The 26,754-nt window shown below is 37.6% G+C and overlaps 1 protein-coding gene across 1 annotated transcript; it reads right to left on the bottom strand.

The window, feature by feature from the left end:
- Positions 1 to 626: 626 nt before the first annotated feature.
- On the bottom strand, positions 627 to 25,954 carry npdc1b (neural proliferation, differentiation and control, 1b). The gene is made up of 9 exons (XM_084413937.1): positions 25,562 to 25,954; positions 11,439 to 11,585; positions 6,498 to 6,590; positions 5,364 to 5,573; positions 5,186 to 5,252; positions 4,486 to 4,570; positions 4,323 to 4,399; positions 2,720 to 2,819; positions 627 to 2,170 (listed from the first exon to the last, which is right to left on the bottom strand). The coding sequence occupies exons 1-9, from the start codon at positions 25,644 to 25,646 to the stop codon at positions 2,093 to 2,095; spliced, it is 942 nt and encodes a 313-aa protein (XP_084270063.1). The 5' UTR covers positions 25,647 to 25,954; the 3' UTR covers positions 627 to 2,092.
- Between the last annotated feature and the right edge of the window lie 800 nt (positions 25,955 to 26,754).

Here is a 26,754-nt window from a genome sequence, read left to right as displayed (position 1 = left end):
CTTCCTGAGTTCTTTGAAAAGATGGAGCAGCTGAAAGTTGCAGTTGAAAAAAGTGAATTTGTAAATTTAATGTTAAATTCATAGAGCCTATTTTTAAATACATTCACTTTTATTTGAAATACGTTTGATGTAGATGAGGAAGGAATAGAAAGGCTAGACTTTGGAATAGATTTCTCTCGCAGTAAACTTACAGATTCGATATCGTCCATTCATTATCTTTATTGTCGACCCGGTAAATTACAACGTCCTTTTCATGGGAAAAATTGTCAACCCAGTGGAAAAGCAATAACATGACATTCAAAATATCTCAAGTGACATGAGATAGCCATTATTTATCAAATTGTTTTGCTGACCTTATGATGTACCGGGTATTTTAATAGCACAGCTATTAAGTTTATGTTAGCATACTGTCTACATAAAGTCAGAATATGTAAACACTGTAAATCATTTAATAAAGACTTAGTTGACAGGTTGAATTGCCTTATACTGAAATGCCCTTTGAAAAAGGCACATAAAATAAACTCATTTTTATGTTTCAGGTGTCTCATGTTGTTTGTCTGTAAATGTTTTTACATGTACACAAAACATCTGGTAGGTTTGATATCAGTGAAGACGGGACACTATTTGAGCTGATATAAATATTTATTTCCTCTTTATATATTCAATCTTTACATGCATGTCAGGCATCTCAGTAGCTGAAAAAGTTTCAGTGGACCAATGTTTTTTTTTTTTTGTGGAAAACTGTAGGTCAAGTTAGCATCCCCACAATTACTGTCTAATAGAACAGACAGTTGTTAGAGCAGGCACTAGACCTAAAGCATTTCTAATTTTAAGTGGCTTCGCTTTGCTTCAATGCAACATTGATAGACTGACGACACTGCCGCAGTTTTTGACTAGAAGATTCAAAGGTACAAGATATAGAGGAACCTGAAGGGATCCCCTGCAGATATGACACAAAATTCTGTACAGACACTGGCTACTGTTGGCAGGTTTCCTGAGAAACAACAGCGAGCGACACGCTCTAGAATCAAACTATATCACGTCACCGTTAGTGATTTAGATCAGAGAATCCTGGCCTGTACACAATAGCAGCTATATACAGTGTGTTATGCTGCAAATCAGGTCTTTTTTGGATGGGTTTGATTGAAAAAATCCAATTACATATGTGTTTTTGTTCCATAAATGAACCAGAACTGCACACTGACTTTCTTCATTTTTACACAGCTTCAAATCATGCATAGTAGGACCATTCTGATTATACAGAGGCTACATAATATCATTTAGGGTTAATCTTGTGAGCACAATTATAAAAAAATAGTAAAATCACCATTGGTATTTTAAAAAATACAGTCACAGACAAATTTGGTAGAAGAAAACATAAAATATGCTAATTGTATAATTTACGTTGCTCCTCAAGGGGCTTCATCTTCCACGTCCATTCTAAATATGACTAGTGTTTGCAGGCAAGATATGTTCAAACAAGTAATTCTATAAACAAGATTCCTTTCCATTGCACAGTATTCACAATATACTACAGAAGACGTCATAACAGAACTCAGCAATGACCTGATATTAAATGAGTCTTGAGCTGGTATCAAGAACACGTTCAAGCTTTTTGAGAGCACAGAGGACACCCAGTCCCTTGTATTTATAGCGGACATTACTATCAAACAGGTCTAGAAGACTTAAGGAAAGATACACGAACTGTGCATGATTATATAGGATGGGTGTAACTCTTCGTCAGAAATCCCATGCAATGTTTTACACATCTGCCATTACACTGAAAGGTACTAGAGCGCAGTGTCCTGGTCCGAAGGGGCTGGTCTTCAGAAAGGATGCTTGTGTACGTGTGAATCAATTTAACAAAGCAAATTATTTCTGACAGTGTTTCAATGCATTCTGTTTGGAAGATGGAGGCTGCCATCTTGTATTTGACAGCACACAAAAAACTGCCCTCAAATGTCACGATGCAAGAGCAAATGACCTTCGTGACCTTGCCTGAATGGATCAGATGAGGAAAGCACACAATTGTGAATTCATGCGTGTTGTTTTTTTTTGTGCGTGACGCGAAGCGTCCTCTGAGTTCTCGCGTTTAGTTGTAACTCTTCTGCAGGTGAAGATGAAAGGTGGAGTCATCGAACAGTGGATTCTTCACTTCCATTTCCCCGGTCTGGAAAGAAAAAGAAACGTTCAAACACCACGTCACTATGGGAGTCCTCATACTGCAGCATATATAATACCATCCATTACACCTGCAGGAGGCATGATTCATGATAGTGTTAGTGAAGATCTCTCTCATACGCAAACACAACAAACATAAGCCGCTTTTACACCGTCGGGCCAAAGCGTACTCTGCTTAACCGTTCCATTCCGTGCCGATCCGGCCCAGCCGGTATGGATAACGGCCAATCTTTGGAATGTAATTTTGCGTCAAGTGTAATTTTGTGTGTTTACAGACAATATGAGATGGCAATAGCGACTGTTATGGAGGATGATCAGATATTTCTTTTAGTTTCATCATTCATTCAGCTACAGAGAAACTGGTAGCCAGGCAACAGACAAGAGACCAATCCTGAGTTGCGACGTCACTATACGCATTCTACCAGCACGGTAGAAAAACGTTCATTACTGTTCTTAGAACAGTTCGGCCTGAAGGTTGAAAAGCGGCTATAAATGCAATCTGTCACACATTAAGAATAATTAAGTATTGCTCTCTTACTGGGGCAAGTCCAGGGCACTCATACACAGTGAAGTCTCCATCTTCATTTTCCTCATCCGAAGTGGCTCCCGACTCTGGAATCTTGGAATCACTCCGTTGTCTGCATGAGGATAACAAGACACAGAAGCCATGCCACTAAGTTGTGAATAATATTGTAAATAATACCATTTATTTTATTTTATTTCACCTATTCAGTCCTACCTATTTTTAAAATATACACATGTATACACATGTTGGGCATGTATGATTAATAATATTACAATGGTTTATAAGCCTACATGTGTTAAATGATTGTGGTATAAGAAGTATTGTTTTCTGCTTTCAAATTTAGATGGAGTAGATGAAGAACATGTATATTTTCCAACCATTCAAAAGTTTGGGGACGTTAAGATTTTTTTATATTTTTGAAAGAAGTCTCTTATGCTCATCAAGGCTGCAATTGTTGGTTCACAAATACAGTTAAAACACCAACATTGTGAAATATTATTATTAATATTAATAACAATTTCTATTTTAAATATATTTTTAATTTTAATGTATTCTTGTGATGGCAAGGATGAATTTTCAGCAGGCATTACTCCAGTCTTCAGTGTCACATGATCATTGTTGTATTTGGTGCTTAAAGGCAGGGTAGGCAGGTTTTTTCTAAAAAAAAACTTTTCCACAAATTTGTTTAAACTGTCTTTATATACCAATACATAATTAAAATGTAAGTACTCTGAAAAAGAGAGTATAAAAATCGAGTGTCTGTAGTCCTCTCAGGGCTGCAATAAACACAGCTACTTATTCCATTCACTCCCACCCCCTCCCTTCTGGGCTCCTTCCAAAGCCACGCCCCCAAAACACATGAACGCGCGATGCCGACCGCTCAGCTGGAGGGCGCGTTTGCCAGCGCCGAGCGGAGAGGAGCGCAGTGCATGTAGTGACATCATGTCAGAATCACATGTCATAAAATACCTAACTTTATCATTATGACCCTTGAGGTCCCTCAGTTGTCGCCACGGCGATATTGACTCTCGTCTGACTTCTTGCTTTATCCAAAGACTTTTTGGTCATAGCCTTTTCGAATACTGTCTTCCTTTTTTTGCCTTGATTGCCTTCGCTGACTGTATATGCAGGTACTGGGGATTTTGACTGCTCTTTCTCTGCCATAATTGTGATTCTTCCTCGCTTCCGTGCCTCTTCCCCTCCTCGAGTCAAACGGGTGCGCGCATGTGGGCAGCTCCTGTAGCCGCAGGGGTGGTAGCCATGGTAGCGAGGGAGAGTGACAGTCGCCCAGCCAATCATTTCATTCGTTCCGAATGGAAATAAGTAGCTGTGTTTATTGCAGCCCTGAGAGGACTACAGACACTCGATTTTTATATTCTCCTTTCAGAGTACTTACATTTTAATTATGTATTGGTATATAAAGACAGTTTAAACAAATTTGGGAAAAAGTTTTTTTTAGAAAAAACTGCCTACTCTGCCTTTAAGTAGCATTTCTTATTAACTTTATTATCATTCTCTAAAACAGGCAGGCTGAGTATTGGTGGGAAATATTGCATCCATGATAGGCAGTTAATGAGAGACAGAAGTTTATTAATGCTATTTGCTGACTACTCACTTGAGTGACATCATTTGCTGCTTCTGAAGCTGAAAGTGGTACATCTGGGCACTCTGGGCAAGTGTTTTATCTCCAGTCTAATATTAGAATAATAGAAGAGCGTGTGAACAATAAGACACATGCCTGGATGTCACTTTTTTATGTGTACATATGCTCTACTCACCATGCCACTATCATAAGAATTTGGACCCATCAACCCAAAAGCAGGATAATCGACCTTCTGGGCCAGACGATTGCCTCTCTGCATCCTGAGAAGAAAGATGACAGCGAAAGCTTGGGGTCATTTTGTGTTGTTAAAAGAAGTGTCTTATATTCACCAAGGCTGCAATTATTAGATTTAAAATACTGTAAACTGTTTGAGATTCACACACTTAACTGTAACTGTTTTCTATTTTAATATATTTTTAAAAATGCAATTTATTCTTGTGATGGCAAAGCTGAATTAGTATTTTTTCCCCTTTTTTCCAATGTCACGTGATCCTTCAGAAACAATTTTAATATGCTGATTTAGTGCTCAAGAAACATTTCTTCTTATTATCAAAGTTGAAAACAGTCAAGCTGCTTATTTTGTGGATACGTGATACATTGTGGAAACCGTGAGCATTTATTAGGAATAGAAAACTTTATTAACATAATAAATGTCTTTACTGTCATTTCTGATCAATTTATTGCATCCTTGCTGAATAAAAGTATCAATTTCTTAAAAAAAAAAAAAACTTTTGCATGGAAGTGTATATGCTAATGTACTAAAATGTACATAAGAGCTGTGCAATCTTTCTCTTACAGGTTTTTTTCATACAGTTCATTACTGAGAAAGTCCAAAATATAAATCAGACTGGCATGTAAATCATGCAAAATCTCACCTGACCCAACACACTCCTGTCAAGACCATAGCTACTGAGCCCACCATGAGAAACACACCCAAAAATACTAAAGGAGAAAAAACAAAAAGGAGTATGTCATGAAAAAGGTATAGAAGGAAAAGGAAGGTCCACAAACTCTTATATCTTTATAAACATCAACAAACAAGATATAACTCACTGATGAAGGAGTGGTCCTCAGAGGGGTACGGGATGATAAAGGGGGCGCTGTGCACAGGAGTGTGTGAGGCTGGGCTGGTGGTGGAGGAGGCAGTGGTCAGGACACTTGTCAGAGGCTGTTCTGATGTAGCAGAGGTAGAAGATGCTTCTGCTCCGTGATGACTGCTCGGCCAGGAATCTTCAGGGACTTTGGGAGCAGCTGGAGAGGGGGCTGAAGAACATAAGGAAAATACAAAAAGAAAAACTGTCAAGTCTGAATGGAAAGTACTGAATTAACAATGTTCAAATATTTTACTCTGTGGCGGAAACAACAGTCCATAAGAAAGACCTAAAATTTAGATAAGTGGGTGCCAAATTGTGGCAGCACTCTTTTAAAGGGACAGTTTACCAAAAAAAAAAAAAAATACATTTTGTTATTCTCACCGTAATTTTGTTGTAAACGGCATGATATTATTTTTCTGTGAGACACAAAAGGTGACATTTTATGTACCTTTTTTCCCATACAAAAGTGACCGCAGCTGTCAAGCTCCAAAATAGAGAATAATAAAGACCATACATGTAGACAGGTATATAAATATTGTCTTTTGAAGCCATACAATAGATTTTTGTGAGGAATAAAGTCATTATTCACTGATAATCTTCACCAAATATTTCTTTTCTTTATTTATTTATTTATTTATTCGGGACAGTGCACATTAATGAACAATCTTACACTTACTGTACAGACTGTAAATGAGCCAGATTATAGCATATATGCTAATTTTCATCTGTAGTCCCAAGGCTTTAAGACGATTCATGGCAGACCTGACATCATCAGCACCAAACACCATTACTTCTCGTGTGTGTGACGTGAACTGCAGTGTGTCAGTTTGAATATAAAGACTGAAATTTGTTCCTCACAGAAAGCTTTTGTACGGATTCAGAAAATCTGGAATATAGTGCAGAAGTAATATGGACCTGACAGTCATGTTCACTGTCTGAGCTTGTACGTACTCTGTCCTTTTATGTTTCACAGAAGAAAGTAAGTCATACAGGTTTGGAATGACATGAGGGTGATTAAATGATAACAGAATTTTCATTTTTGGGTGAATTATCCCACTGATCCCCCTTGAATAGTGGGATCCACATGTCTTACCTAAGTGCTTCATCTCTGATTCTCTGTGTCTGCTGATGATGGAGGACAGAATGTCTATCTCTTCATCCAGCTCTGGGAGATGGTTGACCTTGGCTGCTTGGGAAAGAAAGAGTGAAAGAGAAACATGAGAGTCACAAAGGGAGAGAGAGGGAGGATGAAGAGAAAGATTAATGGAAAATTTGCAGTACTTACACTAGCATTCAAAAGTTTGGGTCTGTAATCTTCTAATGTTTTTGAAAGAAGTCTCTTATGCTCTCCAAGGCTGTATTTATTTGATCAACAGTGAAAACAGTAATATTATAACATATTATTACAATTTAAAATAACGGTTTCGGTTTTAAAATATAATATATTTCAGTGAATGCAAAACTCATTCTAATATGCTGATTTACTGCTATCAATGTTGAAAACAGTTGTGCTGATTAATACTTTTATGGAAGGATTTTGTGGTGAAATAGAAATCTTTTGTAACATTAAAAATGTCTTTACTGTCACTTTTTTCAATTGAATGCAACCTTACTGAATAATAATAAATAAATAAAAATGACAGACCCCAAACTTTCGAACGCACATTGAACAGTGTCCATATAGCCTACTTCCAAGTTATGTTAGAGTTAAAGCTGTTGCTCTGAGCTAGAAAACAGTAACAGGTCAGTTACAGAACTAACTAAAGTGGCAACTTCTGATAAGGTAAGTTTAATAATAATGCACCAAGGAATATGACATCTTGGCATAGTTTGTATTCCATTGGGTGGAATGTGTATGCTGTACTCATAGCACACATATTTATGTGCATTTAAAAATGATTCATCGTGACACGAACCAAAAATGTGTGTGCTTAAGTGTTTATGAGCTTGTGTAATACCGTGTTAGCTGCGTGTGCATACGTGTGTGTGTATACTGCAGTGTGTGTAGGTGGATTTGGTCAGTTGGTTTGTTGTGTGGTGCTGCTATGCGTATGTGGGCAGTAGGGCGTACAGGCAGGGGCAGGGAGAGATAGGGGGAGGGGACTCCACAGATTCATGAATGAAATCCGTCACCACAGCAACCACTGGGAAAGTGCCAAGAGCAAAAACTTCACAAGCAGGATAAGAGAAATGACAGATTGAGTGTTTGAGAGAGAGAGGGTGTGTATGTGTTTGTGTATGTGAGAGAGAAAAAGATGCTTAAGCCAACCATGAATGTTCTATTTTTACCAGAGCGAGATAAATTTACTTAATAGTGTCAGATTATATATTTTCCACTCCAAATAACATGGAAAAAAACTGCTTTAGTTTGACGTGGACTACACATTTAAGGGATACATTTTTGTCTAGTGACCTTGAAATTTCATTAACAGGCCTATACAGACTAGATAATCTGCATTTCAAATAGAAAGCTCCAAAAGTGTATACTTGCATAATTAAATGCATTAACAAGCACATAATTAAACACATAAATTAAAAAAACTACACTAATAAAATTGAAATCAGCCACTTGCTTTTTACAGAAAAGCCTCTAAACTGAACTCGATGTTCTATGTAAATAGTGAATCATACAATTATTTATCGAATGCAACATAACTGAAGAACTATGTGCAATTAGAGCTCTCAGTAAGTTAAAAGACAGTAGCTAGGTTTCCATCCAAACGTAAAGCAAATCTTTTCAAAGTTTGCAAAAATTATATATATATATATATATATATATATACAGTATATATATATAATAAAAAGGTATTAGGTCAAGTTGTTCGAGCGGATGACAGTGGTATTGGTAACTTTGTAATCAACATGAAATAAAACACCATCAGTGGAAACAGACGATTAGTCTCGTGGGTTTAATGTTCACTTTGTCAGAATTTATTCTGTAAATGCATTTCCATCAACCATTATTCACATTTACCCTTTTTCGCAAAAGTCAAAACCACCTAAAACGTGAGCGTAAAAACTTTTTTGTTAATTAAGGGATTTTTCCCCCTAAATTTGGCGTTTCCATCACTTGTTTCTGATGCGATACTTCAAAATGCGCATTAAAACAGGGTGATGGAAACATTGCTATTGGGTCTCATATCTAGCTGTCACCATTATGCTCAGTTTAGCTTTGGTTTCGTTTTTATGGACTTTTAGTTTGTCATTTATTGTTACCTCTTTCCTTTGTTCTAGTTTCCCGCCATTTATCAGTTGTCATGGACTTACATTTAACGAGCACATCTGTCTGCATTTGGTTCATCATCACTGTGTATTTAAGTTCCTCATTAGTTCTCAGGCTTTGTCCGGTATTGTTGTGTTTTACATGCTGTTACGCTGATCATTCTCTTCTGTGGATTATTTGTTTCTGTTTTATTTATTAAATACTTTATGTTATTGAACTTTTTCGGATCCATCTTCCTCATCGTTGGACCAGACTGTGACACTAGCCATGTGTACTTCTGTACGGCTGTATTTGTATGGAAACCTGTGTGTGGACGTATTGACACAGGAATCATGATTAATCAATAATTGCATATTTATGAGAGTCCTAATTCACTAATTGCGTAAAAGTATTCTCACTTATTTGAAAAGGTTTCCATATCCCTCATTGTCATGTCAATGACTATTGACTTCACTAACTGTGAAGGATCCATTACTGACCAGCAGTTAGTAAATTGCATATCACACGCTCTAGTCATCACCATATAAGGGCTTCCCGCACAACCTCATTTGTACAGCCATTCGTCACTCACTTCCTGAGATCAAACGTGGCAAAATCTTTGAGGTCAAGTGTGTAAATCTCAAAGCCAGCTGAAACAAAAAAACACTTAACCTTAAATGGGTCTTTAGTGCACCTATCCCAGATCAAGATACAATAGACATCATTTTTGTTATTCTAAAATAAGAATAATTACTTATTTGATTTGTAATAAATAATAATAATAATATTTATATAAAAAAAAAACACATCTAAGTATATAAATAAAAAAAATTCAGTTTAACCCATTCTTTAAGAGCACCAGGACGTTTGCAAACCCGGTTTGAGTCGATTTTAAGTTTTATTTCATTTTCTTTTTAATTTAATACATTTATAATTAACTCTTTCCCTGCCATCGGTTTGTTGTTGTTTGTCAACATTGTTGTTTTTGGCCATTTTCACAAAAATGTCATGGCCCCCAGAATATTTTGTTGTATGAATATCTGAACATGTGATATATCACAAGAAAGACCCTCTGCTTTAAAAAATAAATAAATAATAATTAAAAAAATCTGTTTTATTCTTGCTTAATGCATTCTTTTTTCTTTTTCTTTTTTTACACTGGAAGTGGTACACTGGAAGTGTTTTATAAAAATAAAAAAAGGCAACATTGAGAATTTAGAAAATCCCATTTTTGTCAAAGACTGCGCCTGGATCTGATTCAGTACGATGATCAAAACATAGATGGAGTAGATCGAGTCCATAAACACGGCCAAAGCTTGCACAGTCCTATAGCACTTCCTGGGTCGGCATTCCTTTTGAGTAACATAAGGCCATTTTGATTTATATGCTGTTTATTGTTATTTTCATATGCATCTGCTTACATATGAGATCGCTAGTTTCTGCTGCTTTTTTGCCTGTGTTTTGATCTGGAGATATTGTACTCGTTCAGGAGATGCATAATAGCGCCCCCTACACCATATAACAGTGATAACATGGAAAGCCGTAAAAACGCGTCATTGGCTGGGAAGCTTTTTCTCATAAATGACGAGTTAACCTGTCAATGGCAGGGAAAGAGTTAAGATGCAAACTTATAGATCAATCATAAATTGATGTGAAACCATGCACACACAAATTTGGAAATAATCAAAATGTCTGTGCATAAAACACGAGACTCAAAGGCTTTGGCATAAACCAAAGAGCAACACAATAGTAGGAGGGTCTGTGAAAAATATGTGATGCCTCTAAGGTCTTCTGAATAAACTTTAAAAAAGAAAGAGAGAGTTAAAAGAGGGAGAAGGAAAGGGTGCTGTTCATGCTCCTGCCTGTTGAGTGCTATCGATTAGGTGTCAACAGCACTGCCCTCCTACGGCAACACTGGAAAATTACTGATCGATAATCCTCAAGGCTGTAGTCAAAATTAACTTCTTTTTTTTGCTACAAACTGGAAGCTGAAAACGAAAATGAAACACTTGGGGATATTTACATCTAAAGGCTGCTTGTTGGTATGGTTAAAGCTAAGTGGGTTTACACAAGCATTTGTCAATTCCTACCACTGCAGTGTAGAAAGAGACCGGCTGAATTATTTCACTAGCCCCCCTCCTCCCTGTTGCATTCTGCAGCAATGTGTGGGTGGAAAAGGGGGAGAGGGAAGCCAGACTGGAAGGTTGCAAGGAGTGAGAGGTCTTCCACTGCAGTTCAATGCATATGCATATGCAAAAGCTATTGATGGGGAAGCCTAAAAATGCTTCCTTACATTTTGAACCAGTACGTATCAGGTCAGCACTGTAGCAGTCTTGAAAACAACTTGCAGTGATTTTTTCAGTCAAAGATATTTTCCAACACAAACTATAAACCCTGTGCAGTAATACTCGTAAAATCACGAAAGGCATAAGTCTCACCTTCTAAAGAAAAAAGCCAATCGCAAATTGGTAAAGTCACTGCATTAGAAGTTCTGGTTTGCATAGAAACCGTCAGTGTGCTTAAACATTGTGCTTGGGAACGCACATGCACATGGGCCAACCTGAAGTATACGCATTTTTAACGCTATTTGAGCATAATAAACTACGGGACAATAACTTCACGGGACAGTTAATGTCAGATTTGGTTGCTGATTTGTAATGTTATCTAAATGTGACTTAGGCAAGCAGTTTTTTTCATGTTTCTGTCTTTCCCTATCCATAAAAGTTGGTCTTGCATGCTTCCCGGAGCTGTTGAAAATACGGCTGCCAAGTGAACTGACTTTCCTTGAAAAAGACTTTTTGTACGACTCAGTCTGATGTTGACAGTACTCACCAGAGTGATTTCTTCTCCTGACCACGCACTTTCCTCGTTTGTTCTCCACGAATGGGTCTAGGCATGGGCCGCAATGTGAAGAGCCAGGCTGGCAGAAGTGCCGTCGCTCCCGGGCACAGTCCAGACTCCGAGGACAATGTTCCACAACTAAGACAGAAAAGACAAAGACCCATGAATGACCCACTCCGCTTTCCGTTGAGGTTCTGTTGACCTTGTTGGTTTTTTTTGTGATATTTTGTGATAATTGCCTAACATGAATGAATGACCAATATTTTTCCACTGACCACAGTGACCTGACTGCTGCTTAAATATAAAGTCTATTGAGACATTTATTTATACAACTTTTTTAAGAGGCAGCAGGAATCTATGACTGCAAAAAAAAAAATATATATATATATTTGCTTTACTTCATCTTAAAATTATATAATAAAGATGCCAGTGGATTAACAAAATTCTCTTGACTCTCTCAGTTAGTATGTCTATTTTCGAGATGCCCCAGAGCAATCCAGCTGCAGCTTAAGTGATCCTCAAATACTAGACACAACATTGTTTGGCTTCCACTCATACAACAAGAACATGTCAGGCTCTTCGTCACACAGAGTAATTGGATAAATAACTAACAGTAATCAGCCTGCTCATGTTAGCATATCTTTCTTTGAGCAAGTGTATTGTGTCTTGTTAATGTTATGAAGGAGAGCTTAAGAATAAAACAGCAGTGCTATGTGGGCACTGCAGCTGAGGGCAGAACTGGGGCAGCAGGTTAAAGTGCAGAGGAGATCCAACACCCACAAGTATCAAATTATGTCAGAAAACAACAAAGTAGTCGTGTCGTGTGTCTCCCACTGTTTGTCAGCAGGGATCCATACTGAACAAATGTTCATTATAACACCAAAAGTGTTTTATCATTCTAACAAACAATGTTGGTGGAGCTTGTAATGGTACACACAACTCAGCTGTTCATTCTTTTGTTGGTATTCAGCAGGGAGATATGAATAATAAATAATCATTATATTCATCCTTCATCAAATATTAACAGCAAATCTTTTATTTAAAGTTTCTCATCCACATTTACTGTAGTCCTGACACTGAATTCTGAATGCTTGAGCTGCGTTCAAACCCAAACATGTTCAGTGTGAATTGTTAACAGCCTCCAAAAACAGGTCTCAAGCGAAACGAGGAAACTGGTCGAAAATATAAACAGATGCGTAAACTTTAACAGATGCAATAACACAAACTGACATTTAAAAACAGCAGCAAGTGTGCAGCACATTTTGATATTTAATCATGTTGAATGTAAACATGGACGGATGGCGATATCTACGAATGTGTGATGAGATACACATAGAGAAATGTATGTAGAAATGCGACTGCTCCTCAAACTCCCTGAAGTCTATGAGAAGCATAATGCATTTAACTTTAAATGTAGTTGAAAGTTCCATTGACATCTGGATTTCCTAATTGTGAACTGACATAACATAAATCAAATAATAAAAACAAAACAAATGAAACATTAAATATTTACACAGACAGTGAGAGCCTAACACAATACATCGAGCACAGATGAATTTATATCAAAATCAGCTTGAGAATAGCCCATTATGTTCTATTTTATGCACGTCAAGGTGTGAAGATACATACAGTGGGTAAGGAAAGTATTCAGACCCCCTTACATTTTTCACTCTTTGTTATATTGCAGCCATTTGCTAAAATCATTTAAGTTCATTTTTTTCCTCATTATTGTACACACAGCACCCCATATTGACAGAAAAACACAGAATTGTTGACATTTTTGCACTTTTATTAAAAAAGAAAAACTGAAATATCACATGGTCCTAAGTATTCAGACCCTTTGCTGTGACACTCATATATTTAACTCAGGTGCTGTCCATTTATTCTGATCATCCTTGAGATGGTTCTACACCTTCATTTGAGTCCAGCTGTGTTTGATTATACTGATTGGACTTGATTAGGAAAGCCACACACCTGTCTATATAAGACCTTACAGCTCACAGTGCATGTCATAGCAAATGAGAATCATGAGGTCAAAGGAACTGCCTGAAGAGCTCAGAGACAGAATTGTGGCAAGGCACAGATCTGGCCATGGTTACAAAAAAAAATGCTGCACTTAAGGTTCCTAAGAGCACAGTGGCCTCCATAATCCTCAAATGGAAGACGTTTGGGACGACCAGAACCCTTCATAGAGCTGGCCGTCCGGCCAAACTGAGCTATCGGGGGAGAAGAGCCTTGGTGAGAGAGGTAAAGAAGAACCCAAAGATCACTGTGGCTGAGCTCCAGAGATGCAGTCGGGAGATGGGAGAAAGTTGTAGTAAGTCAACCATCACTGCAGCCATCCACCAGTCGGGGCTTTATGGCAGAGTGGCCCGACAGAAGCCTCTCCTCAGTGCAAGACACATGAAAGAACACCTGAAGGACTCCAAGATGGTGATAAATAAGATTCTCTGGTCTGATGAGACCAAGATATAACTTTTTGGCCTTAATTCTAAGCGGTATGTGTGGAGAAAACCAGGCACTGCTCATCACCTGTCCAATACAGTCTCAACAGTGAAGCATGGTGGTGGCAGCATCATGCTGTGGGGGTGTTTTTCAGCTGCAGGGACAGGACGACTGGTTGCAATCGAGGGAAAGATGAATGCGGCCAAGTACAGGGATATCCTGGACGAAAACCTTCTCCAGAGTGCTATGGACCTCAGACTGGGCCGAAGGTTCACCTTCCAACAAGACAATGACCCTAAGCACACAGCTAAAATAATGAAGGAGTGGCTTCACAACAACTCCGTGACTATTCTTGAATGGCCCAGCCAGAGCCCTGACTTAAACCCAATTGAGCATCTCTGGAGAGACCTGAAAATGGCTGTCCACCAACGTTTACCATCCAACCTGACAGAACTGGAGAGGATCTGCAAGGAGGAATGGCAGAGGATACCCAAATCCAGGTGTGAAAAACTTGTTGCATCTTTCCCAAAAAGACTCATGGCTGTATTAGATCAAAAGGGTGCTTCTACTAAATACTGAGCAAAGGGTCTGAATACTTAGGACCATGTGATATTTCAGTTTTTCTTTTTTAATAAATGTGCAAAAATGTCAACAATTCTGTGTTTTTCTGTCAATATGGGGTGCTGTGTGTACAATAATGAGGGAAAAAAAAAGAACTTGAATGATTTTAGCAAATGGGTGCAATATAACAAAGAGTGAAAAATTTAGGTGGGTCTGAATACTTTCCGCACCCACTGTATTTGAAAAATACATTTTAAAGATTATTTTTTGCCTTTATTGTGATAGGACAGTGAGTAGACAGGAAGCGAAGTGGGAGAGAGAGAGAGAGAGAGAGAGGACAGGATCGGGAAAGGTCCAAGAGCCGGGACTCAAACTAGGTCACCCAAAGTGCAACGGCGCTATATGTCTGTGCTCTGCCCACAAGGCTATCGGCGCCAAACAATATTTGAAAAATATATTTTTAGGAACCGATTTCAGGAATATTTTTAGGAACAGCATTTACCAGGCAAACAAATGGAACACATTTTTTAATCAGCTTTAGCATTTTTGCCGTTGTCAGATGAAAATGGACACTTCAGTTATTTTGCTATCCTAACTATTCCTGTTCTTCTTACCATTTTATGAATGCAATAAAAGCAATTCACAGTCATGTGTTGCAGTGATTTTAACATTGCATGCATTGCATTGCATGTTGTGCCTATTAGAACACTTTATATATGCATAGTAAAATCATTGTAATGCACAGCCTCAAGTGGCTTATTTCTTTATTGAGTTCTAATTCTGAAAGCCTTTGCCACTGAAACCTTGGCTGCTGTTTCCATAACAACAGCTATGGCAACAGAGTAAGTGTGACATAATCAGGTGTGAGTCACTGCCAATGCAGTAGCTGAAAAGGGGGCGGAGACGAACTCTTCTGAACCAGAGCAAGTCAGGGGAGAGATTCAAGAAAACTGACCACAACAATTTAGAAGATGTTATAAAAATAGTATTATTTAAAAAAAAAGAATGAAGCTCAAAAGAGTGCAATATTAAAGAACTGTGCATCATGCCTAGATGTATTTATTGACTGTCTCATTAATAGTCATTATTTATAATAAAAGCATTACTGACCACATCGGTTTCAGACTCATCTACAAATCTGCCTCACATTATTAAACGCTATTGATTACAAATTCTCAAAACAACAGTCATTGCCTTGCAATTCGATTTTTACTGGAACTGCACATTAAGTGCGTAAATGTGAAGAAGTGACTCATTAAACCTATAAAGCATCAGCAGTGATGGCTTTTACCAGAATCCCACATTGTCACTGTGCTGGAGGTGATGCAGAGATGGACATGAGGGTTTAAAACCGAGCTTAGTTTGTCAGATCTTAATCTCATTAACAGAGGGGCTTCAGGTTTTTTATTCGACAGTCTCTCAATCACACATACAGACACATTTATCTACACTGTTGCACAAACACATTTTACTGCTCTTTATCACTCTTGAACACAACAATCCATTTGTCTAAAAATCCCTAGCTATCAATTTAACATGATAAGAAATCATCACTTCCTCGAATGAGATGGAGATGACTATCAAACATGCATCTGCATGTTACCATCTTAATCAAACCATGTGACTGAAGGATACTATAGATACAAACTCACACTGTTTTGACAGTCTTGAGCGGTGCAAGTTGCGCCTCAAAAATAACCATGGAAAAAAAACGTTTTCATTCCATCCAGCTGTTTATGAACAGAATAGCACATCCTTTAGACCAGACTCATTATACAGGGCTTTCATAATACAGATGAGCTAATTAGTCTTTCAGACAACCAACTGACTAGTTAATATTTCAAATATGTAGATACTAAGTCCAGATAAGAAGTTCTGTTGCAGTTTTGTAAGAATGTGATTAGAAGCGAAGCGAAATAGATCCACAGTAATCTGTGTTGCAAGCAAATCTAATATCTTCTTCCAAGCACACACACGCACGCACGCACACACACACACACACATCACTGCTATGGAGCACCACTATCATCTCTCACTCCATCCTGCTCCTGCCAACAAAGGCCAAAGCGGCTCCGCTGAGGGTGGAAAGTGTCAGCGTCTGGCCATGGTTCAGACATGCCTCAAGGTGACCCAGTCATGCTGGTTTTGCTGTGCAGATTAAAGATTTAACTCATCCAGTACAGACTGAAACAGACCTCAAAATATCTCTGACAGAAGGACAATATGAGGCCGAGCTGTTTGTGGCATATTGATTTTAACACCACATTTACTCTATATTTTCGCTGTATCTTCGCACTGAAGGCTCAAAAGACATAAAACTTCAGCATGACTCTGCAGGGTTGAGACTTTGAGACATTGAAAAGTCATGTGATCGCGGTTGGTGTCAGTCAGTTTGCATTGACAGTCCGCATCCGATCTGTCCGCTTACATGGCAGACGCAAATGCATGTATCCAATTCATATCAGATTTATTTCCACATATGAATGTTTTTTTTATAATCTGCTTACACGCTCGTGGGTCATATCTATGGAAGCTTGTTTCCGCCACAAAATAAAACATTTTAAAAGATAATTGCGACTTTTTATCTCACAATTGCGAGTATGAGAAATAAAGTCAGAATTGCGAGATATAAAGTCAGAATTGCGTGAAATAGTCGCAATTGCGTGTTATAAAGTCAGAATTACGAGATATAAAGTCAGAGTTGCGTGAAATAAAGTCAGAATTGCGTGTTATAAAGTCAGAATTGCGAGATATAAAGTCAGAATTGCGTGTTATAAAGTCAGAAATCAGACTTTTTTTCTCGCAATTGCAACTTTATATCATGCAATTCTGACTTAATAACACGCAATTGCGAGTTTATATCTCGCAATTCTGACATCTTTTCTCAGAATTGTGATATAAACTCACAATTGTGAGATATAAAGTCCAATTCTAAGGAAAAAAAGACAGACTTTTTTTTTGTTTTGTTTTTTAACCTCAGAATAGTTTATATCTCACAATTCTGACTTTATAACACGCAATTGCGACTTTATATCGTGCAATTCTGACTTTATATCTCCCAATTGTGACTTTATTTATCAGAATTGCGACTTTATATCTCGCAGTTGCGGCTTTATTTCTCAGAATTGCGACTTTATATCACGCAATTGCGACTTTATATCTCGCAATTGCGACTTTATTTCCCAGAATTGCGACTTTATAACACGCAATTCTGACTTTATATCTCGCAATTGCGACTTTATTTCTCACAATTCTGACTTCATATCTCGCAATTGTGAGAAAAAAGTCGCAATTGCGTGATATAAAGTTGCAATTCTGAGAAAAAAAAGTCAGAATTGTGAGATAAAAAGTAGCAATTATTATTATTTATTTATTATTCATTGGCAGAAACAAGCTTCCATACATATCTGATCTGTGCTACATCATGGGAGGAAAAAATGGGGTCACCTGAACCATGTAATGTAAATGTGGCCAAAGAGGTACCACATGATAAATATTAGAATATGTAAAATTAAAATTAAATAAAATTAATGATAGCAGAGGGTTTTTGTGAGCTTCAGCGTGTCACTTGCTATTTATACAGAACTCATTCTCTATGGGTCCTCAGAATAAGTGGACAAACTGAATGAAGTTGCTATCCACCAGTGAACAATAAATAGAGTCCTATGATGCATTGATGCTGCACATTTACATGTCTACTAGTTGCTTGTCATATATGTCTTACTACTTGGCCTGTGGTGTTTTAAAGATACCTTATGCATGTTTGTCTATTTAGGATGGTCCGAGAAATCCATGAAAGCTTCATACAGTTGCAACACATCTACGTACATCTCTTTTATATTGGCGCTATTTTTCCAGTGAACTTCAGCTGACATTCTTGTGAATTATCATTCGCCTAGCAACACCATTCAGTGAAGAGTGAACACAACAGAAAAAGGAATGATGTTTTTATTCACGCCAGACTAAGCAAGTCTTTCAAAACTGCCTGTACACTTGCTTCTCAATGCGTTTGAAAAACATGGCAAACTATGTTGAGGTACAGTGGACTGCATGCTGTCACTCTCAAGAACTTTGTGTTTTATGTGACATGACAGGCTGACTGAGGAGGGCACAGAGAGAAGAATACAGCTGCGGGGTAGAGTTTCTCTTTTTTGGAGGTGTTGAGCGCTTTGAATTCTCTCATCGTGAAATGTCCCAAAAATAAACTTATTTTTGAAATGTTAAAAATAATATGACAGCGAGTAAATAAACAGTCCAATTTAAAGATGACTCATAAGAGCACTGGGCAAATCTAATCCAGTCACTTCTCATCATTTATGTATTTTCCCTGTTTCCACTTGATGTTTTATGCTAATGTTAATCCTTTTCCCTGCAAACTGTTAAAGAATTTAAATCACATACTGAAGGAATGGATAAAGTACTGTACAGAAAACTGAAGAAAAAAAAACACGTATAGAGAAAAAAGGATGGGATGTTACACATTACAATTACAAAGGGTTGTGGATGGTAAGATGTTTTAATGTTTTTGAAAGAAGTCTCTTATGTTCATCAAGGCAGCATTTATTTGATCAAAAATAAAGTAAAAACAATTAAAATTAAAGGCAGGGTAGGTAGGATTTATTAAAAATTAAAGATCCAAATTTGTTAAAACTTTCTATATATATCAATACATAATTAAAATGTAAGAACTCTGAAAAAAAGAGTATAAAAATCAAGTGACTCTAGACCGTTTAATCTGTATTAAACACAGCTCATTATTTCGATTCGGGACGAATCAAAGGATTGGCTTAGGCGACTGTCACTCTCTCGCAACCATGGCAACCACCCTTTTGCCACACAGCACCTGCCCACTTGCGCGCGACCGTTTGATTTGAGGAGTGCGAGAGGCACGGAACCTGATCACACCTCCGTCCAGTAGATGGCGGTAATGCACTATGTTTGCAAGCTGCCAATAAAATCTATCGAAGAAGAAGAAGAAGGCACTGAACCTAGGAATACCAAAACAATGGCAGAGAAAGAGCAATCTAAATTTACAGTACCGGCATATGCAGTTAGTGAAGGCAAACCAGGCAAAAAAATGCCCCTTCCCCTCCGCTTGTCTCAGGTAAATAATGCGTCCTCTACCTCAGCGGTCGGAGTCGCGCGTTCATGTGTTTTGGGGGCGTGGCTTTGGAAGAAGCACAGAAATGAGGGGTTGGAGTGAATGGAAATAATGAGATGTCTTTAAAACAGTCGTGAGAGGTCTACAGACACTCGATTTTGATACTTTCTTTTTCAGAGTACTTACATTTTAATTATGTATTGATATGTACATAAAGTTTAAACAAATTTGAAAAATAAAATTTTTAGACCATTTCTACCTACCCTGCCTCTAACTGTTTTCTATTTTAAAACATTTTAAAAGGTAATTTATTCCTGTGATGGCAAAGCTGAATTATCAGCATCATTACGCCTGTCTTCAGGTTCACATGATCCTTCAGAAATCATTCTAATATGCTGATTTGGTTCTCAAGTAACATTTCTTCTTGAACTGTTGTGCTGCTTAATATATTTGTGGAAACCACCATTTTTGTTGTTGTTGTTCAGGATTCTTTGAATAGAAGGTTCAAAAGAACAGAAACAGAAATCTTTTGTAACATTATGTCTTTACTGACACTTTTGATCAATTGAATGCATCCTTGCTGAATAAAAAAGTAATTATATTTCTTAAAAAAACCTTATGTTTAAATTCCTTATGATATGAAAAGTTGAACTTGAATGTTGCCTGAGCATCAAACAGAATTTCAAAAATAAGCACTGATTCAAATAAATTTCAAACCCTTTTCATGTCATTGGTTGAGCCTGCCCCCTCAGATTGTTCGTACAAAAATAGTATTCTTTCATCAGCTGCTGTCGCAATGAACTGTGAATAACATAAAACATTTAAATGAAATCTTCCTTTTTAGCCACCTCACATTCTTACATCACCATCTGCTTCCTGACCTCAGATTGGTGCTCATGTATGAATACATTTGTCTTGTTCAGGGCAGAATTTAGGTGGCCAGTCTTGTCTCTAAATTAGTAATGAGATGAAATCCATTGTGTCAATTAGAGGGGAAATTAAATTATCCAATTAATCAATAATGTTCAGTAAAACATGACATTTGCATCATTGCATGTATTATTGACTCAATAAGAGAGCACCAATATGAGATTAAAGAAAAAAGTGAATTTATGAACAATGCAAAACAACTATCTCTCTCTGTCCTTGACTAAGCTTAATATAGAATATGTTCACAAGGAAATATGGACTGCAGAGACCGCTATGGCTCAAACCAGGAGACAGTGTATTCTCAGGTGAGCATGACCTTACACGACACATGTGCACTGTGCAGCACTTCAGCCTCTCTGCAGACACTGTATTGATCCTTCAAAAAGGATCCAGACAGATTTCACACATGCACTGCACTGTATCAGATCGTCTCTAAGGGTGTCGGTCGGCCTGTCGGGTGGTGTATGTCACTGAGAGCATCTGACTTTCACGAGTTCACACTTACATACAATTAGAGGAGGTAAAGTTTAATGCGTATTCGGCATGCTGTCCGGGGGGAGGGCTCCGAGCTCGGAGTTCGGCCCGAACCCAGAGTACTCCCCCCGTATGTAAGTGGTTAGGACTAGAAGCGTGGAGAAGGGGTGGTGGAGGGATGCTGCTAAACTGTCAATGGATTGAGGTGAGACTGCTGAATGTATATATACCTCTTACCATTGATTGCTGAGTGCTCTCCACTTGTGTTAATTATCTGAACGTGCTCCTCCCGAACTTTGTTAATAAAACATTAGTAAGCACAGATTAAAAATTTTAATTATAACAATTTTATTCAATGGTGTCACTGTCAATAGTCAATGACCATGTTTGAGACTTGTGGCATGCTGGGAGAAACCAAATTGCAAATATTCTCCTGCCAAGCATGCTGATATGGTACGTTTCAGAGTGTGAGCTGCTGTTAACCCATATTTAGCGAAGATTAGGTATTTTTTAAATACTTAAACGTGTAGCAATTTTGCTGCATTGGGTCTCTGAAAGTTAAAAGAGTGAAAAAACAGAAAAAGACAAGCAAAAACAAATAATACAGAAAGCAGAGCGCAAAGAAATTTAGGAGCGCAAGAGAGGAGAGAACAGAGAAAAAAAAGAGAATAATAACATCGGCGATAATGACATCTGAGAGTGAAAGGAAGCAGCGTAAGACGAGAGACAGCTTGAGAATATTCATGATGGATGATTTCTATGTGCAACTCGAGTGGCAGCTGTAACCTTTGTGTTTCAATAACACATCTCTCTATTGTGCCCCTTTATTACATCGAAAGAATGCAGCGAGGGTGACAGAACTACTGAATTATTATACCAGACATCTCTCCTGTTGTTAAAAAATACACAAAGATTATAGAGCATGAGAGAAAGACACTGAACTTGATGACAGATCTCTTCACTTCACGGTTTTAGGCATCTGCTTTAAAGTGAGATTAAAATGACAGAACAATCTGAAGTCTCACACGCAAGCACACGAGGATTACAGTCAACCCGACGCGCTGCTTAAAACATCTCACCCTGTTTCACGGCAGCTTAGGTCTGACGTGTCACGTGACTGTACTCTGCAGGCATTAAATCAGAGTATTTTGCACAGGAGGCAACAAAAAGCATCAGGAAGTCAGACTCTGATAGAAATAACTGAATTTAATGTCTTTAATGGCTTAAATAAAGGCCTTGAGTCACGTGTCAATTCTAAAATGCATTTCACACACTGTAAAATTGTGTATGATAGACACATAGTACAGATAAAATGAACCCTAGAACAAAATTAGCCCTTATGCAAATGATTTAGCATGTGACCCTGGATCACAAAGCCTGTCACAAGTCACACGGGTATATTTGTGGCAGTAGGCAACAATACATTGTATCGGTCAAAATTCTCGATTTTTCTTTTATGCCAAAAATCATTAGTATATTAAGTAAAGATCATGTTCCATGAAGATATTTTGTACATTTCCTACCGTAAATATATAAAACATTTATTTTTGTGAGTGAATGCAGCAGAATCGTGAACATAAATGGACAACTCTAAAGGCAATTTTTTTGCACCCTCAGATTCCAGATTTACAAATAGTTGTATCTCGGCCAAATATTGCCCTATCCTAACAAACCATACATCAATGGAATGTATCATATTGAATAAAACTCAAATGTATAAAATCTCACGTTTCAAAAAATTTACCCATGTGACTGGTTTTGTGGTCCAGGGTCACATATTAATAATAAAGCATTTTTTAAATATAATTTAGTCAGGGTTATGCGTAAAACAAGAAAATTTAATGTAATGAATTTTCTACAATTTTCTACAATGGAATTTTGCTTCTCAAGTATATTAATCTTGTTTAAAATATTTTTAGTTTAAATATTTATACTGTGAAAATAGTCAGATATTCTAGCCCTTAAAATCCTTATCTAGAACTGGTAAATATAGTATATATTCTTTTCATCCCTATCTCTTGCAATAGCAACATCTATACCCTTTCTCTCTGCATACGAATGATCTATATTATCGCTCTGTGGTTGGATAACAGCCTCTATACAAGTTCTCTGAAAGAAGAACCATTTGCAGTGCTCATTTTGGAAGGTTACTTAAACATTCTCATTAAATGGTCAATTATCGACTTCACAGCTCCTATACAGTGTGAGCAAAGCCCTGGCAACCTCCAAAAGCCTTCATAAAATGGCCTTGCTTCTGGTTAAATATCATCTACCACGGTCAAAATCACTTTATGCAGCTTAAGCTCTCAGCTCTCTTCTTTCATCTTTTTTTGACAGATTATTTGCTGGTGATGTGTTGACTAAGCCTAAATACTGCAACACAAAAAAGATAGTGTCTCCTACTACAGGTTTACATGTATCAGATCACCTAATTTCTCAAAAATTCTCAAATGATTTGTTTTAAGCAATTCTAAGATTCAGTCTCCCTAACCCCTCCTACTATGCTCTGATTGGTCAGATGGCCTAGTCTGTTGTGATTGGTCTACCGGGTAAAAACGTTAGCCAAGCACAAACATTTATCATTACTCCAAGTAAGAAAGACAGACAATCTGCATTATTTGACACAATTGTAGATAATAGTGGCCCACAGCTGATTAGCAGAACTATTTGAGTAAGAGAGTAATACTGTGAGTTAGCCGGTTAGCTGAAGACCTAGCTGCAATGGGTTTACACAACATAACACACAAAACGTATTTTAAACACTCAAATCAATTATTAATCATACTTACAGGTTGTGATTCTGAGAAGCAAGTTGGTTCAAATAAACTTATATGTACAAATAAATCTTTCATGGACAAGCGTTTTGCGAATCCTGCTTTGAACTCGCCGAGATTTACAAAGCAGTCGTCAGTAAAATGACGGGAACAAAACAAAAGGTTGGGATTATAGTGCCGTGGTATCACTGTAAAAATTTATTCTAACCACTGATTATTCACATCCTCATCCTTTGGAAGTGAAAATACATATTTGCTGTCACAGCTCAGAACACAGCATCTTCTGGACACCAGCTACAGTGTTTGAAGGGCGGGACAAAGTAGACGTTGTTCGTGGACAGCCAGTGAAGACCATAGGTGGTATGTATTATGCAAATGTTTTACCACATTACGTATGCAGGTAACGGAAGTAAGAATAGAACTCCTGACGACTCGTTTAGGTGGTTCAGAGTTGATTCTTACTTTTGAGAGACAATAACTTTATTTATCGTGCACTTTCGACTTTACAACTTTGCAGACCGTTTACATTCCCAGACAGCTATATTACACACTGCATGAAAGATAATATTCGAAAAAGAAATAGGGGCACTTTAAAAACAAAACACTAAAACCAATCATTTTATATGCTACAAGTGAATTTTGGCATCACAACTTTGTAATGTACAGATTGAAAAACGGATTCATTTTGAGATTAGCTACAGATTACATATAACAATGTTATTAAACTATTAGTTTTGACAATCAATATAAGGGGAAATGAGCATGCACAATTAAACGTCCGATGTCAGCTGATATATATTCAATATCAACTGATACAAATAAGAAAACAAAACTATTATCAGATGAAAACCAATATATTACATTCCTAATAGTACTATGTTACTACTGAATGATTGTTTTATACCATGGTACTCCAATTTTCCGCAAAGAATTTCACTCTATTAGTTCAAAACAACATGTAATACAATGGTTCTTTTTTGGTGGTGTATTCTGCTGCAAAAAAATAAAAAATACACAAGAATTAAATATGTACAAATTATGAATTGGTCTTGCAGAGTGAACAAAATACTTTTGTTGTTCAGTTTTTCCTTGAGTTGAAAGTGACTGTCTTTGGGGGACTCTAGTGACCGTCATGTTCTACATTCTTATTGTTCTTATTTATAGCCCAGACCTGAGTGGCAGAAGAGGTGTCTGGAGTTCCTAACTGCTGATTGCCAGTTTCCATTACACAAGAACAAAGTGTTAAAGAAGAGCCCCTGGGGTGAGCAGTATGACGCTATCTGGACATTAACGCAAAATCTTTGATTGGGACACAAAGAGACACGTCTCAAACTGGAGAGGAACGACTGTCATTTAGCCTATAGGCATGACATCAAAACTAAATATGAGTGCACCCATTTCCCAAAATGGACACAAATGGGGATGACAGGGGTTCCATATCTATCCCACTTGCGTCAGAGAGCAGATCTGTTGTTCTTTCTTCCTGCATCATTAACATTTATTACATCTCATTATTGAGTTTTGATTATTTTTTTCAAACAGCAGAATATTTCATTCAAATCAAAGACAGATTCAAACAGGATCTAAGCCTGAACTAATTTAAAAGGGTCCTTTAGTCACTGAATGTGAGCGAACACATTCTTGTATAGTCCAATTATGACTTTAACAAACACTTGCAGTGCACATGTGTACAGAGGAAGCAAAATATACAACGTTACATCCTCTCTATGTGGCTGTTTTGAGCTATATGAATACCCAGTGACCGTTAACCCAAGACACCGGTCTGGCATCACGACGCACGTCAATGGCACGAATGAAACGTGTCTTACCTGCCATTGCAGCGCTGACGGCGACTGTTGTGATGAGGAAAGCCTCGGTGAGTAGCGAGGCCCACGGTCGGCTCAGTGATCGCATCCTTACGAACAGTACAACGGCCCGGGGGGTCCGGGGTTTATCATTCCCCCGTCCCACAGTTTTGGGAAACCTGTGCCTGTAATTTCTGTGCAATGACACTCAAATATGTAGTGGTCAGGATATATTTACGGTGCGCGGGATCATCCAGTGCTGCGCATCCACTGCTGATGCTGATGCTGGTGCCCGCCCGTGCGCTGCGTGACGGTGAAATGATGATGAGATCTCTCTCTCTGAGTCTGAACGAGCGAGCGAGCGAGCGGGGAAAATACCCGAGCTCGAGCGCTCAGCCTACGCAGAACAATGTCGTCATCACGTCTGGATATTTTTCGGTTCCATCAAAAATAAAGAATTGTCATTATAACATGCGCATGTTGGGGATAATAACATTGTGGGGGGATAACGCCAAAGGCGAGAGTTTACGTTCATTTGTGTTAAATAATTAAGGCGAAATGTTAAAATGTTACAGCATTCTCAGGTTATATGTCAAGCAACTGATCATTTTCAATATAGATATAAAATGTATTTACAATCGTGTGTGTGTGTGTGTGTGTATATTAAATGTTTTGGAAAGTTTGGAAACATTACTATTTGTAACTTTTTGGAGAAAAAGTCTCTTATGCTCATCAAGCCTGCATTTATTTGATCAAAAATACAGAAAAACCCCCCAGCAATATTGTGACATTTTATTAAAATTTTAAATAATGGTCTTCTATTTGAATATACTTTAAAATATAATTTAGCTCTGTGATGCCAAGCTAAATTTTCATCAGCCATCAGTCTTCATTGTCACATGATCCTTCAGAAATCATCTAATATGCTAATTTGATATTCGGTTATTATTATTATCAATGGTGGAAACAGTTGTGCTGCTTAATATTTTTTTGGATCCTGTGATACTTTTTTCAGGATTAATTGATAATAGAAGAAAAGAAAAACATCTGTCTGTCATAAAAAATTCTTTCGTGAACGAATCGGTATTTAAATTTTTTTTAAGTGAACAGTTCTCGTGACATTTTTCGTTCACTCGTTCTCCCTTTGAAGTTGATTGATTCAAAGGCATCACTGTTAAATTCATCCCTACGCGCTCAGGCAACAAAACAAGCGCTTG

The sequence above is a fragment of the Rutilus rutilus genome, assembly GCF_951802725.1.
Source record: "Rutilus rutilus genome assembly, chromosome: 7".
NCBI lineage: Eukaryota > Metazoa > Chordata > Actinopteri > Cypriniformes > Leuciscidae > Rutilus > Rutilus rutilus.
This window is presented reverse-complemented; position numbering and strand designations above follow the sequence as displayed.